This window comes from Ranitomeya imitator, chromosome 8, assembly GCF_032444005.1.
Source record: "Ranitomeya imitator isolate aRanImi1 chromosome 8, aRanImi1.pri, whole genome shotgun sequence".
NCBI lineage: Eukaryota > Metazoa > Chordata > Amphibia > Anura > Dendrobatidae > Ranitomeya > Ranitomeya imitator.
In genome coordinates this window covers 130126196-130140881 of record NC_091289.1, presented here as the reverse complement: position 1 = coordinate 130140881, position 14686 = coordinate 130126196, and the positions used below count along the sequence as shown (strand labels likewise).

At 46.0% G+C, this 14686-nt stretch overlaps 1 protein-coding gene across 1 annotated transcript in view; it reads left to right on the top strand.

Moving 5' to 3' along the window:
- COL11A1 (collagen type XI alpha 1 chain) overlaps positions 1 to 14686 on the top strand; it is a 301659-nt gene that overhangs the window by 102411 nt on the left and 184562 nt on the right. The window contains exon 5 of the mRNA XM_069737373.1: positions 14341 to 14469. Within this exon, the coding sequence (XP_069593474.1) occupies positions 14341 to 14469 (129 nt within the window). The remainder of the gene's footprint in view (positions 1 to 14340; positions 14470 to 14686) is intronic.

The window sequence follows — 14686 nt, the reverse complement described above, 5'->3', positions numbered from 1 at the left end:
TGGACTATTCTGAATGACTTTTCCAATCTCGTAATTTTCTTCACCTGATTGTCCAGCATACGACATGTTTCCACCTCACGAAATGGCCAAACTCCCCACACGGGGCCGTGCTATCGCCACTTTGCGCTTGGACCCTTGAGAGTGCTGTTTGTCTGAAGAGGTGGGTGTGGCCGCTTTTGGTCGACGGCACTGCCACTGGGTCCCTCATAGTACAATAAAGTGTCTCTGGCGGTGGTGGTGCGCACCCAACGTCAGACACACCGTTGTAATATGAGGGGCCCTGTGCCTGTACCGCCGGCCACAAGACAGTTCCCCCCCCCAGCTCAAACAGTGCTCTACCACTAGCAAAATTATCTCTCACAGCTTCACCAATGTGTAGTCTAGCCGCTGACATCCTTCAATGCCTGGCACTGACAATACCATTGTTTTGACATTTTTGTTATGTTAGGCCTTCGAAGCCTGTCTGCGGTCCCTTCTTTCTACAACTACTACACTGACCAGGCCACTGCTGGCCGTGTTACCCTGGAACCAATTTAAAAGTGCCTACAGTCAGCCCAATTTTGTTATGTTAGGCCTTCGAAGACTGTCTGCCGTCACTCCTTCCACTAGACTTCCACTGACCATACACTGCTGCCCATGTACCCCTGGAACCAATTTAAAGTGCCTACAGCCAGCCCAATTTTGTTATGTTAGGCCTTCGAAGCCTGTCTGCGGTCACTCCTTCCACTAGACTTCCACTGACCAGACCACTGCTGCCCGTGTACCCCTGGAACCAATTTAAAAGTGCCTACAGCCAGCCCAAGTTTGTTATGTTAGGCCTTGGAAGCCTGTCTGCGGTCACTCCTTCCACTAGACTTCCACTGACCAGACCACTGCTGCCCGTGTACCCCTGGAACCAATTTAAAAGTGCCTACAGCCAGCCCAAGTTTGTTATGTTAGGCCTTGGAAGCCTGTCTGCGGTCACTCCTTCCACTAGACTTCCACTGACCAGACCACTGCTGCCCGTGTACCCCTGGAACCAATTTAAAAGTGCCTACAGCCAGCCCAAGTTTGTTATGTTAGGCCTTGGAAGCCTGTCTGCGGTCACTCCTTCCACTAGACTTCCACTGACCAGACCACTGCTGCCCGTGTACCCCTGGAACCAATTTAAAAGTGCCTACAGCCAGCCCAAGTTTGTTATGTTAGGCCTTGGAAGCCTGTCTGCGGTCACTCCTTCCACTAGACTTCCACTGACCAGACCACTGCTGCCCGTGTACCCCTGGAACCAATTTAAAAGTGCCTACAGCCAGCCCAAGTTTGTTATGTTAGGCCTTGGAAGCCTGTCTGCGGTCACTCCTTCCACTAGACTTCCACTGACCAGACCACTGCTGCCCGTGTACCCCTGGAACCAATTTAAAAGTGCCTACAGCCAGCCCAAGTTTGTTATGTTAGGCCTTGGAAGCCTGTCTGCGGTCACTCCTTCCACTAGACTTCCACTGACCAGACCACTGCTGCCCGTGTACCCCTGGAACCAATTTAAAAGTGCCTACAGCCAGCCCAAGTTTGTTATGTTAGGCCTTGGAAGCCTGTCTGCGGTCACTCCTTCCACTAGACTTCCACTGACCAGACCACTGCTGCCCGTGTACCCCTGGAACCAATTTAAAAGTGCCTACAGCCAGCCCAAGTTTGTTATGTTAGGCCTTGGAAGCCTGTCTGCGGTCACTCCTTCCACTAGACTTCCACTGACCAGACCACTGCTGCCCGTGTACCCCTGGAACCAATTTAAAAGTGCCTACAGCCAGCCCAAGTTTGTTATGTTAGGCCTTGGAAGCCTGTCTGCGGTCACTCCTTCCACTAGACTTCCACTGACCAGACCACTGCTGCCCGTGTACCCCTGGAACCAATTTAAAAGTGCCTACAGCCAGCCCAAGTTTGTTATGTTAGGCCTTGGAAGCCTGTCTGCGGTCACTCCTTCCACTAGACTTCCACTGACCAGACCACTGCTGCCCGTGTACCCCTGGAACCAATTTAAAAGTGCCTACAGCCAGCCCAAGTTTGTTATGTTAGGCCTTGGAAGCCTGTCTGCGGTCACTCCTTCCACTAGACTTCCACTGACCAGACCACTGCTGCCCGTGTACCCCTGGAACCAATTTAAAAGTGCCTACAGCCAGCCCAAGTTTGTTATGTTAGGCCTTGGAAGCCTGTCTGCGGTCACTCCTTCCACTAGACTTCCACTGACCAGACCACTGCTGCCCGTGTACCCCTGGAACCAATTTAAAAGTGCCTACAGCCAGCCCAAGTTTGTTATGTTAGGCCTTGGAAGCCTGTCTGCGGTCACTCCTTCCACTAGACTTCCACTGACCAGACCACTGCTGCCCGTGTACCCCTGGAACCAATTTAAAAGTGCCTACAGCCAGCCCAAGTTTGTTATGTTAGGCCTTGGAAGCCTGTCTGCGGTCACTCCTTCCACTAGACTTCCACTGACCAGACCACTGCTGCCCGTGTACCCCTGGAACCAATTTAAAAGTGCCTACAGCCAGCCCAAGTTTGTTATGTTAGGCCTTCTAAGCCTGTCTGCGGTCCATTCTTTCAACTACTACTACACTGACCAGGTCACTGCTGCCCGTGTACCCCTGGAACCAATTTAAAATTGCCTACAGCCAGCCCAATTTTTTTATTTTAGGCCTTCGATGCCTGTCTGCGGTCCATTCTTTCAACTACTACTACACTGACCAGGTCACTGCTGTCCGTGTACCCCTGGAACCAATTTAAAATTGCCTACAGCCATGTGTTATTATTTTAGGCCTTCGATGCCTGTCTGCGGTCACTCCTTCCACTAGGCCTCCACTGACCACACCACTGCTGTCCGTGTACCCCTGGAACCAATTTAAAATTGCCTACAGCCAGCCCAATTTTTTTATTTTAGGCCTTCGATGCCTGTCTGCGGTCCATTCTTTCAACTACTACTACACTGACCAGGTCACTGCTGCCCGTGTACCCCTGGAACCAATTTAAAATTGCCTACAGCCATGTGTTATTATTTTAGGCCTTCGATGCCTGTCTGCGGTCACTCCTTCCACTAGGCCTCCACTGACCACACCACTGCTGCCCGTGTACCCCTGGAACCAATTTAAAATTGCCTACAGCCAGCCCAATTTTTTTATTTTAGGCCTTCGATGCCTGTCTGCGGTCCATTCTTTCAACTACTACTACACTGACCAGGTCACTGCTGCCCGTGTACCCCTGGAACCAATTTAAAATTGCCTACAGCCATGTGTTATTATTTTAGGCCTTCGATGCCTGTCTGCGGTCACTCCTTCCACTAGGCCTCCACTGACCACACCACTGCTGCCCGTGTACCCCTGGAACCAATTTAAAATTGCCTACAGCCATGTGTTATTATTTTAGGCCTTCGATGCCTGTCTGCGGTCACTCCTTCCACTAGGCCTCCACTGACCACACCACTGCTGTCCGTGTACCCCTGGAACCAATTTAAAATTGCCTACAGCCAGCCCAATTTTTTTATTTTAGGCCTTCGATGCCTGTCTGCGGTCCATTCTTTCAACTACTACTACACTGACCAGGTCACTGCTGTCCGTGTACCCCTGTAACCAATTTAAAATTGCCTACAGCCATGTGTTATTATTTTAGGCATTCGATGCCTGTCTGCGGTCCATTTTTTCAACTACTACTACACTGACCAGGTCACTGCTGCCCGTGTACCCCTGGAACCAATTTAAAATTGCCTACAGCCATGTGTTATTATTTTAGGCCTTCGATGCCTGTCTGCGGTCACTCCTTCCACTAGGCCTCCACTGACCACACCACTGCTGCCCGTGTACCCCTGGAACCAATTTAAAATTGCCTACAGCCAGCCCAATTTTTTTATTTTAGGCCTTCGATGCCTGTCTGCGGTCCATTCTTTCAACTACTACTACACTGACCAGGTCACTGCTGCCCGTGTACCCCTGGAACCAATTTAAAATTGCCTACAGCCATGTGTTATTATTTTAGGCCTTCGATGCCTGTCTGCGGTCACTCCTTCCACTAGGCCTCCACTGACCACACCACTGCTGTCCGTGTACCCCTGGAACCAATTTAAAATTGCCTACAGCCATGTGTTATTATTTTAGGCCTTCGATGCCTGTCTGCGGTCCATTCTTTCAACTACTACTACACTGACCAGGGCACTGCTGGCCGTGTACCCCTGGAACCAACATCAGAAAATATAAAAATAAGTATTTTGCTTATAAAAAAGAAAATACTGGTGAGATATCAAATGCAGACATTTTAACATTAAAAACAAACACACAACTCTAATCTGGTACAGTACTAAAAATGGCCACCAGCTACAATTACTTTCTCCTGCAAGTAGTTAACTGAAAGTGTTTTTAAATTGAAAACACACATATGGCATCCACCGAGTGTTGTCCTGTCGCGTCTTCTTTATATTATTGCCGAGAAGATGCAAAATAATGAAAATAATAAAATCATTAATTACCAAAATAATAGAGAAAGTCAACACCACATTGCAAATAAACATTCATTCCAAATAAAGAAGCAGGGCGCGTCCGAGGGTGAGTATATACCTAATAAGAATATAATCACCCTCGGACGCGCAATGCTTATTTCCAACAGCCTTCCTTCCTAAGAATCAGCCCTTCCGTCGTGTAGAGAGACGTTGTGTTACACTCCAAGGTGTTCCCCAGGTTGCCTTTCCTGAGCTTCGATCTTCCGGCTCTCGTTTAGTAGTTCTTGGAAACTACTCTGCATTAGGCCTTCAAATTGGGTATGGGGTGTAGAGAGATGGTGTGTTCCACTCCAAGGTGTTCCCCAGGTTGCCTTTCCTGAGCTTCGATCTTCCGGCTCTCGTTTAGTAGTTGTTGGAAACTACGCTGCATTAGGCCTTCAAATTGGGTATGGGGTGTAGCGAGAGGGTGTGTTACACTCCAAGGTGTTCCCCAGGTTGCCTTTCCTGAGCTTCGATCTTCCGGCTCTCGTTTAGTAGTTCTTGGAAACTACACTGCATTAGGCCTTCAAATTGGGTATGGGGTGTAGAGAGAGGGTGTGTTACACTCCAAGGTGTTCCCCAGGTTGCCTTTCCTGAGCTTCGATATTCCGGCTCTCGTTTAGTAGTTGTCGGAAACTACGCTGCATTAGGCCTACAAATTGGGTATGGGGCGTAGAGAGAGGGTGTGTTACACTCCAAGGTGTTCCCCAGGTTGCCTTTCCTGAGCTTCGATATTCCGGCTCTCGTTTAGTAGTTGTCGGAAACTACGCTGCATTAGGCCTACAAATTGGGTATGGGGTGTAGAGAGAGGGTGTGTTACACTCCAAGGTGTTCCCCAGGTTGCCTTTCCTGAGCTTCGATCTTCATGCTCTCGTTTAGTAGTTGTCGGAAACTACGCTGCATTAGGCCTACAAATTGGGTATGGGGTGTAGAGAGAGGGTTTGTTACACTCCAAGGTGTTCCCCAGGTTGCCTTTCCTGAGCTTCGATCTTCCGGCTCTCGTTTAGTAGTTGTTGGAAACTACGCTGCATTAGGCCTTCAAATTGGGTATGGGGTGTAGCGAGAGGGTGTGTTACACTCCAAGGTGTTCCCCAGGTTGCCTTTCCTGAGCTTCGATCTTCCGGCTCTCGTTTAGTAGTTCTTGGAAACTACACTGCATTAGGCCTTCAAATTGGGTATGGGGTGTAGAGAGAGGGTGTGTTACACTCTAAGGTGTTCCCCAGGTTTCCTTGCCATTGCTTCGGTCTTCCGACTCTCGTTTAGTAGTTGTAGAAAAGTACACTGCATTAGGCCATACAAAATGGGTATGGGGTGGAGAGAGATGGTGTGTTACACTCCAAGGTGTTCCCCAGGTTGCCTTTCCTGAGCTTCTATCTTCAGGCTCTCATTAAATTGTGGTTAAATGGAACAACTGCATTTGGCGTACTAGTTGGTTTGGGGCCTACTATCGGTGTCTGCCACTCCTTGCTGTTCTCCTCCACTGAACAAAGCTGTGCCGCCTGTTTACTACGGTTGCCAATTTTGAACTGCATTTCGACTACTTACTGATTTGGCCCTACTCTCTGTGTCAGCCTCTCATTCCAGTTGTCCTCCACTGCAATGCCCCCTGGTTATTCCTGTGTTACCAATTTTGAACTGCATTTAGCCCACTTTCTTCTTTGGGCCTATATCTGTGTTTCCACTTCATCGTGCCCATTGCCCAGCCAGTGATAGATGAGTCTGCTGGTACATTGACCCATAACGCAACATTCCCCGTGCACGCTACACAACAACATTGTGACCCTGCTGAAAGTCAGGTTGCTCTTCCCGCATACCATACCACCTTACACGGGGACAAAGAGGAAGGTGCAGATGAAAGTGCAGGTTCCTTCATCAGGTGGGGGGAGGAATACTAGTTGGCGACGTCACTGGCACAGGGCCTCTCATAGTACGCAAAAGTGTTGCTGCCGGTGGGAGGCGCCCCCGCCGTGCAAACACACCGCTGTACTTTGAGGGGCCCTGTGCCAGTGCCAATGCCAACGAGTGGGCCCCCCCTGCTTGCTCAGGTTCACAGCACTTGCAAAGTTGAAATACTTACCTCTCCCTGCTCCACTGCCGTGACGTGGTCCAGATTTCCTGGGCCCACTAATTACTTGAACCAGCCCTACCCCCCACAACTTTAGCCAAATGACCCCCAATTTCAAATGCCTTCCAATTATTATAAGGTAAATTACGCTTGACAAGCTTCATTAAGAAGAATGGATGGTTTTGACATTAAAATGGCCACTCTAGGTGTTTTCCTGGCCCCCACTCACTGCCGACTATGCTGCCCCATTGACTTGCATTGGGTTTCGTGTTTCGGTCGATCCCGACTTTACGTCATAATCGGCCGATTTCACTCGACCCGACTTTGGACATAGTCGGGTTTCGCAAAACCCGGCTCGACTCTAAAAAGGTCAAGGTCGCTCAACTCTAGTGGTGGCCATTTATCTACAATATATAGTTCTTTGTATGTCCTGTCTAGTATTGTCCCAAAGCTTCCATAAATTGGTATGTCACATGCAGCACTGTAAATTGGTCTTGGCTTAATTTTGGGAAAAAGCTTGCACACCGGCCTTTTCTGCATCTTATGTGCAGTTTTTATTGTATAACCATTGAAATTATATGATTATGTATGGCATAAAATGCGGTAAATTGAAGCCTCTTAGCTGCTGTGAGCTGATACACTACAATCCCTAACAAACACAAACTGCAAACACTTCTGCTAACAATGTAAATGCTATATATCACTGAAATTACTCCATTATCATTTACGTTCTCCTATAATCAGTTTCCATCTATTTTACTGTCTTGCATGCTCATTAACATTTGCAATCGGCTAATATTACAAACTTGTGTAGACTCAGCTTTGTGACAAATCATCTTGGATGTTAATATTTAAGGAATAGCTATTTTTTTCTTTTAATTAGCTATCATCCAGGAATTACAAAGTTATACATTTTTGTACTATACTTCAATAACTTATTTTGCCCTTCTCTTACAAACACTTTGCTTCAGTGCTATGTCAATGCCCAGTTTATGGTGGGTCTGTGTACAAGACTTTCCCTTTCTGATTCTCTTTTCTTCCCATCTGGTAAATTCTCATACACAGACAGAATATAATGTATGGATCTTGCTGAGTAGCAGTTGAAAGCAGCTTCTAAAGCTGCATAAACTGGACGCTGAAACAACACTGAAGCATAGTGTTTGGGAGAGATGAAAGCAAAATAATGATAATGATGCAGATTGAGTCACTTACAGTGTTTTCTGTCCTACTTCATTTCAGCTGTATCAACTTAAGGGTGCTTTCACATTGCGTTTTGGCACCCGTTCAGTGGTCATGTTGGGGCTTACATCTGAACCCCCCTCAAAACGGGACTCGAATGTAAATTCCGATGATTCCACTGATTGGGTGTCAAAATGTAGTGTGAGAGCACCCTAAGGTGGCTGCCTTAAATAGGTGGATTCGGCTGAAAATTGTGTCCAGTAGAGCACACAGTCCGCATCATTATAGTCAACGGCCTCATCAGCGCATATACCTCGAATCCCGTTTTCCAAGGTTTTAGACATAAGCCCCAACAGCTATTGACGCGAGGATAAAATGCAGTGAGAATGCAACCTAAAGCTCAAGTCAACAGTTGCCAAAAAAAATCAGTTCCCCAACTTGTCCGTAAGCTGCAGGTAGGACTCAGGGCCGAATCCTCCATTAGCCTCAGAAGGCCTCTGCCTTTATCACAAAGGGCATCTTCTCGTCAGGTCAGGTCTACATTATAGTTTCTGAAATTAAAGTACACGGCACAGATGTCAATCTCTTACTTCTATACTCATATCATGTGCCAAAGCTTCACATTGTCCAAGTAATGTGCTTCCAAAGAGTTAAAGCTGAGCTCCAGCACGGCCACAGTTGTGTGATATGAATGCTTAGTGCACGTGCCATAATGGCGGCTCTGTGCCATATCGGTATTACATATAAGTCCTGAAGAGATGATTAATCTGAGTGTCACAATGGCACAGGCGTTGTGTTTCTTCTGATATTTGCTATCTGGGGTGTTGTCCGTGCACAGTGTGAGCTTCTTAGGCTGTAGGGCCGTTCTGCAGCATTATCCTACGGCTGCACTACATACTCACTGCTTGTGATCTCTGCTGAGCCTCTGATCTCGGCACAGCGGTGTGACGGGTCTCATGTGCTGTGATCTTGGCATATAAAGTATGTGCTGCACTCTGCATGAAAGCCTCAATGTTGCACGAAGTTATCATGTGTAAAAATGCCTCCTGCGTATCATCATTTCTTTGGGACGAATGCCCTAAATTATCGCAACCATGCCTTACATGCATGAAAATGAAAGGGACTCTGTGTACGCAAGTTGCGGGATGCAGTGATGGACAGGAGGCAGAGCAAGGGTTAACAAGTTTAATAACAGGGGAATACTCCACGCAGGGAGGTCAAGGGTGAAACGGGGATAAAACTGTTCAGATAGCAAAGGATATTGTGAGTTGTAGAACAACAGTTTAGATAACGGCAGTTCTGATGAAAGTCAGTGGTTCCTAAGTCCCTGAAGTGAATAGCGCCAACAAAGGCTGGCGCGGTGTCTTTTTCATTGGGGTCCTGTGGGTAACAATGCCTATCGACAGCAGTCGGTCTCCGGTACCTTCCGCTGAGCCTAGACCATATGTTACAGTGGCTAATAAGGGTACCGGCCACATCACTGAGTCCAACGTGGCTCAGCAAATATAAACTGGCAAAATCAGGGTCTCCTGTGAGCAGGAAAGTATGAGCTGGTAAGGTGGGTTACATAAGTCTGTCCAGTACTCGGGTCTCTCTTTGCAGCACGTGCGCTGTACTCACGGTCATGAAGCACACGGCACCTCGCTCTCTGCCAGCTACCGAGCGCTCTGCACTCTTCTCTGTATGCTGCGTGCTGCCTGCTCCTGCCAAGACTGAAGCGCCGACAGCCACTGGTGCCCTGCTTCCCCGGCGGGGTGCTGCACCCCATCTCTTTCTGGCACACAGTACTCACTAGCCCGAAATAATAAACACCTCACTCCGTGGTGACCAATGGGCACCCTGCATTTCTCTCCTCACAGTCTCTGTCAGCGGTGGTAGTGCTTGGGCGCGGGCCTGCGCTATACGGATACTCCAGGACCGCCGCACTCACTGGTCCCTGTTGCGCACTGTCTGCTCCCGCCAAGTCTCTCTCTGAGCTGCTGCTGAGTGCACGGCCCCCCTCAGCACTGCGGTCTCTCTTGACTGCTGCAGCATGCCCGGCCTTTCTACTGGCAGCGGTCCCTCTGTAGATGGTGGGGCCCAGTTGCAGCTCCGGTACTCAGTGGGGTGGGGGAGCAGAGTGCACCGCTCACCTGACTGCGCTCTGCCCTGGGTTGGTGCCAAATTGCTCTGCTGCGCGCGCTTTCCCCTTTTATACCCCCACCCCCCTCGGTCAGGAGTAAGGTCCGCCCCTCTAAAGCTTCCCCCCGTAAACATGGGATAAAGCCTTTTCAGTTCCGGATCCAGCACACAGGTACCCCCGGTGCTGTCGTCCCCCTTATATCTGTCAGCAGGTTTTTGCTATGTGATCTGAGAGCATCATAATATAGGGTCAGCAGCCCTGATTCCAGTGATGTATTACTTATTGGGCTGCTTGTTGTTTCAATAAAATCAGAGGAGATTGTCAGTAGAGGACTAGTTGTCCTGTGCTATGTAGTCCCCCCGTTCTGTGTACACAGAAAGCTGTCAATCAGTGATGGAGGTAGATTATACAGAATACTGGTAGATCTGCAGCAGAGAAAACAGTGATTTTATCAAGATTACTGCTTGCGATCCAGTGAGTGATGCATCACTGGAATTAGAGTCTCTGCCCCTATATCATGATGCCAAAATCTGGTGAAAAACAACCTTTAACAGCTCCTTGTCACCAATGTAGAATCTGTATTTGACTTCCCAGCACCATGTGATATTTATATTACTAGTGTATTTTTATGTGGTAGGGGGCCCAGGCTTCAGCATCCTTCAGCACCCCTAGCCTGAAAATGGTGCTATCCTGCAGACCAACATGTGCTCTCGCAATAAAAAAATGCAAGTTATAGGCAAATTATTTGGGCGGACTCTCAGTGGGCACAATCTGCATACAAATGGCTGCTGATAGGGTCATCTACTGACACATGGCCTGAATGTATAAAAACCTGTGAAAACTGGGCTAATCAATCGCTTTCTCACTTCTTGCAATCCGTAACATGTAAAGGTCTGAGTATATAAAAAAAATACAATTGAAGCTAAATAAGAATTAAATTGTCCAGCTTGTTTTTTTATGAAAACCTTTTTATGCTTTGTGGTATTTACATCATTAAGTGTTTTTTTTCTATTTGGGGTATTTCCTTTTTAATTGTTTTTTTTTTTTTTTATAAATATGTAAATTGCCTCTTCAGAAAGCAAGAGGATTAAAACTCTAGTGCCATCTATTGGAAGTAGTTAGTCCTATTGTAGCCCTCTTCCATTCTGAAGAGGCAATTTGCATATTTAATTTCCCAGAGGAACATTGCAAGGCTTAAGGCTATGTGCACACGTAGTCTGGGTCCACTGCAGATTTTTGATAAATCCGCAGTGGAAAACCGCTGCGGAGTTATCGCAGATTTACCGCGGTTTTTCTGCATTTTCCACTGCAGATTTACAACTGCGGTTTTCCATAAGGGCAGTTGTAAATCCGCTGCGGAAAACGCAGAAAGAAGTGACATGCTGCGGAATTTAAACCGCTGCGTTTCCGCACGTTTTTTTCCGCAGCATGTGCACTCTATTTTTTGTTTCCAATAGGTTTACATTGAACTGTAAACGCATGGGAAACTGCTGCGGATCCGCAGCAAAATCCGCATCGTGTGCACATAGCCTAAAAGTCTCCTCACATTGGCATGCCAGGCCTAGCATGTCACTCTCCACAAGAAGAAACCTTCCCCTTTGGCTTTCTGATTCAACTGACCATTAGATGTTATGTATTGTAAAAAGCGAGATACCAATTGGTCGGCTCAGTTGTCCCAGGTTTTTATAGATTCACGTCGTGTGTCGGTAGTTGACAGTATCAGCAGACATTTTTATGGTTAACGGAGACTTAAAGATATTTTCTAAAAATAAACAAAGAACTGGTGGTCTCTAGAATAATGTTTTCAGCATGCTTTAACCCTTCGGGGTCTACGTGTGCAAGTTTCCCCCCTTCATTTCAAACAAAAGGCAAATTACTTTTCAAGAAGTGGGAACATGCTGGTTGCACATACTCCAGGACTTCACTGCAACTTTCAGTGTAGACAATTAACCTTATGTAGATGACCTAATTTAAAGGGGACTGACTAATGACTCATACCCTTTAAAACCATTTGGAAGGGTATTTTGTTTCTTGGCATATCCACTACTGCCTGAGATTATCATAACTTTATCCGGACAATGTTAATAAATTTTAATTTTAAAACACTTTTTTTATGGTCCTAATAAAAAAAAGTATAATATAATGTAATCCAGAAAAATTCATTATTTTAAAATAAAAAAAAGTGTAATATAATATATTCCAGAATTAAATATTTCATGACAAAAAAACGTAAAATAAATGTAAGCAGTGGTAGAAAAAAAAAAACAGGAAATATTTCAAGTAGTTATGAGGCCCCATTACAAAGCTTAGAAAAATGTAATAAGTAATTCCTATCTTTTTTCAGGAGCTCCCCATCCTCCCGACTTCCTGATCGATGGGGAGCAGGCAGTTTGTTGTGCCAATAGACTGAATTTTGAGCTCCTGATGCTGCTTCGCCTCTGGAGCATCAGAAACGAAGTGGGGCTTAGGGCTTATTCACACATACGATTTTTCCAAGTAGGAGAGAAACGGACAGATCAGAGTTGGATCAGAGTATGGTACGAGTGTCATCCGATATTCTCATACATGTGGACATTTTTTTTTAAATTCTCCACCTTCTCCATTCTGAGAGTCCGTGAAAATCGCAATGCACTTGAATGTCATCCGTGTGACGTCCAATTTTTTCACAGACCCCTGACTTGCTTTGTCGAATTTGATCTGATTCTTGGATCAAAATATACAATATCTTCACGATTTTCTTCTGATCTCTCAGTCCGCAAGAGATCATGAACATGTGAATGTCCCCTAGACCATCACAGGTATGAGTGCTAGCCTTGAACATCATGGATAGCACTCGTACACAACAATTGGACATTCGAATGAGCCCTAAAACTGGGGAGGATCACAGACTAGAGACTCACAGGAAAAGAGTTTGTGACTAGGGATGAGTGGACCCATGGAAGTTCAGGTTCTGGTACTGATCTTTAGGCCAAAGTTCTGTTTGGGTACCAGAACTGTACCTGAACCTGAACCTTATTGAAACCAATGGGAGGCCAAAGTTTGGAGCTGGAAAATCCCTCTCTCCTCTCGAAATGTAAAGAAGTCCATGTTCGGAGCTCAGCACCATACACTAGGTGTCCAGTACGAACCCCAAACTTTACAGTTCGGGTTCGCTCATCTCTACTTATGAGCAATGTGACCGGTCCTCTTGTCAATGAGCAGCAAATAAGATGAAAAAATAAATACAAATCTGGGGAGAACGAGGCAAATTTTTAACAGAATTAGAATGCAAAGTTGTTTGTTTTGATGAAGATTTTGTAAATGTACCCATCTTAGAAGATGTGAATAACCCTTTAATTTTCCTTTAAGGGGTATTCCCATCTCCAAAATTCCTATCCCAATATGTAGTAGGTGAAATTAAAATAATAATATTAGCAAATACCTCGAATTATAAATGTAGTACAGTTTTTCGGATTCGTCCTGTCTCTTTCATCATGTGCAGGCATTGCAGGACCTTAGGTATCCATAGTTATGACCACTAGCAACTAGCTAACTAAGTGTCACTATATCATAGATTATCAGGAAAACTATACTACATTTCTTATTTGTGTTATTTGCTAATATTATTATTACACCTACTACACAATGGGATGGGATCCCGGAGGTGGGAAGACCCCTTTATGTTAGTGGATATCACTAATGTCACCAATGCTCACATTTGCTCTCGATACTCAGTATACAGAGCCAAACAGGGTCGGACTGGCCATCTAGCAATTCTGGCAAATGCCAGTAGGGCCTGTCTGCTCATGCGCTGCCTTGTCTGCTACGTTGCTAACAGAATCGGTGTTCTCAAGATACCCATACTGTTAAAAGTTGTGACGGAGCGCAAAGTCGCTGACTCCGTCACTTACCCCAGCAGGCCATGAGTATCATTAGAAACATTGGTCTTGTAGAAAATCTTCCTTTCTTCCATCCAGTGTAATATTAGTAATATATCGCATCTGGTTCTTGGGGACGGGGAGAACATGAGCCTGTAAGATTTCAAATGCCAGGGCTGAATTTCAGCCCCAGCCCCGTACCTGGTGCCACAGCATGTGTAGGTGCTATGCAAAGCTTGTTACAATAATGCGACCACTAGATGGCAGAGTTGATCTTTCATATGTAAATTACCGCCGAGGAGTATGGCGGTAGTGAAGCACGGGCCGTACATCAGCGTTTTCAAGGCAACCAAACTAATGAAGCTGTTTTTAGGACAATAAAAGTTTGTGAATTAATTTCTTTGGACAGATTTTATGTGCTGCAGAAGGTTTGGGTTTAGTATCCCCTCGTTGCTTGTTATGTTTCCTCTATGTCTTGGAAGTGCTCATATCTGTCTTTTTAATAGAGGAAGTGAATGCAAGTGTCCAGAGTCAATAGAAGTAAAATTAGGGCTGTCATTTATCACTGCTATAAAAGCTGACATGCCAATATTTTTTGTAAGTTTTTCCCATTATTTTGTTTCCTTAGGGCGATATCCAGCAGCTACTGATTGTCGATGACCCCAAAGCTGCGTATGACTACTGTGAACATTACATGACGGACTGTGACACCCCAGCCCCCAATATGCCGCAAGCTCAGGATCCAAGTGTTGATGAGGTAAGAGCTGCCCGCGCTTCACCCTTGGATTTTGACATCGACATGCCGGCCATTTTATACCTAAAGTGACAAGTGCTATAGAAGATGAATGAATGGAAAGTTCTGAATCTCAATGCTTCTGGTGATTATGGAAAACCGAACAGAAAGGAAGCAGATTCTATGCATCCTTCTGCAAATGAGGAAGCAAAAATCTGATTAATTCCCATCAGCAACAGTA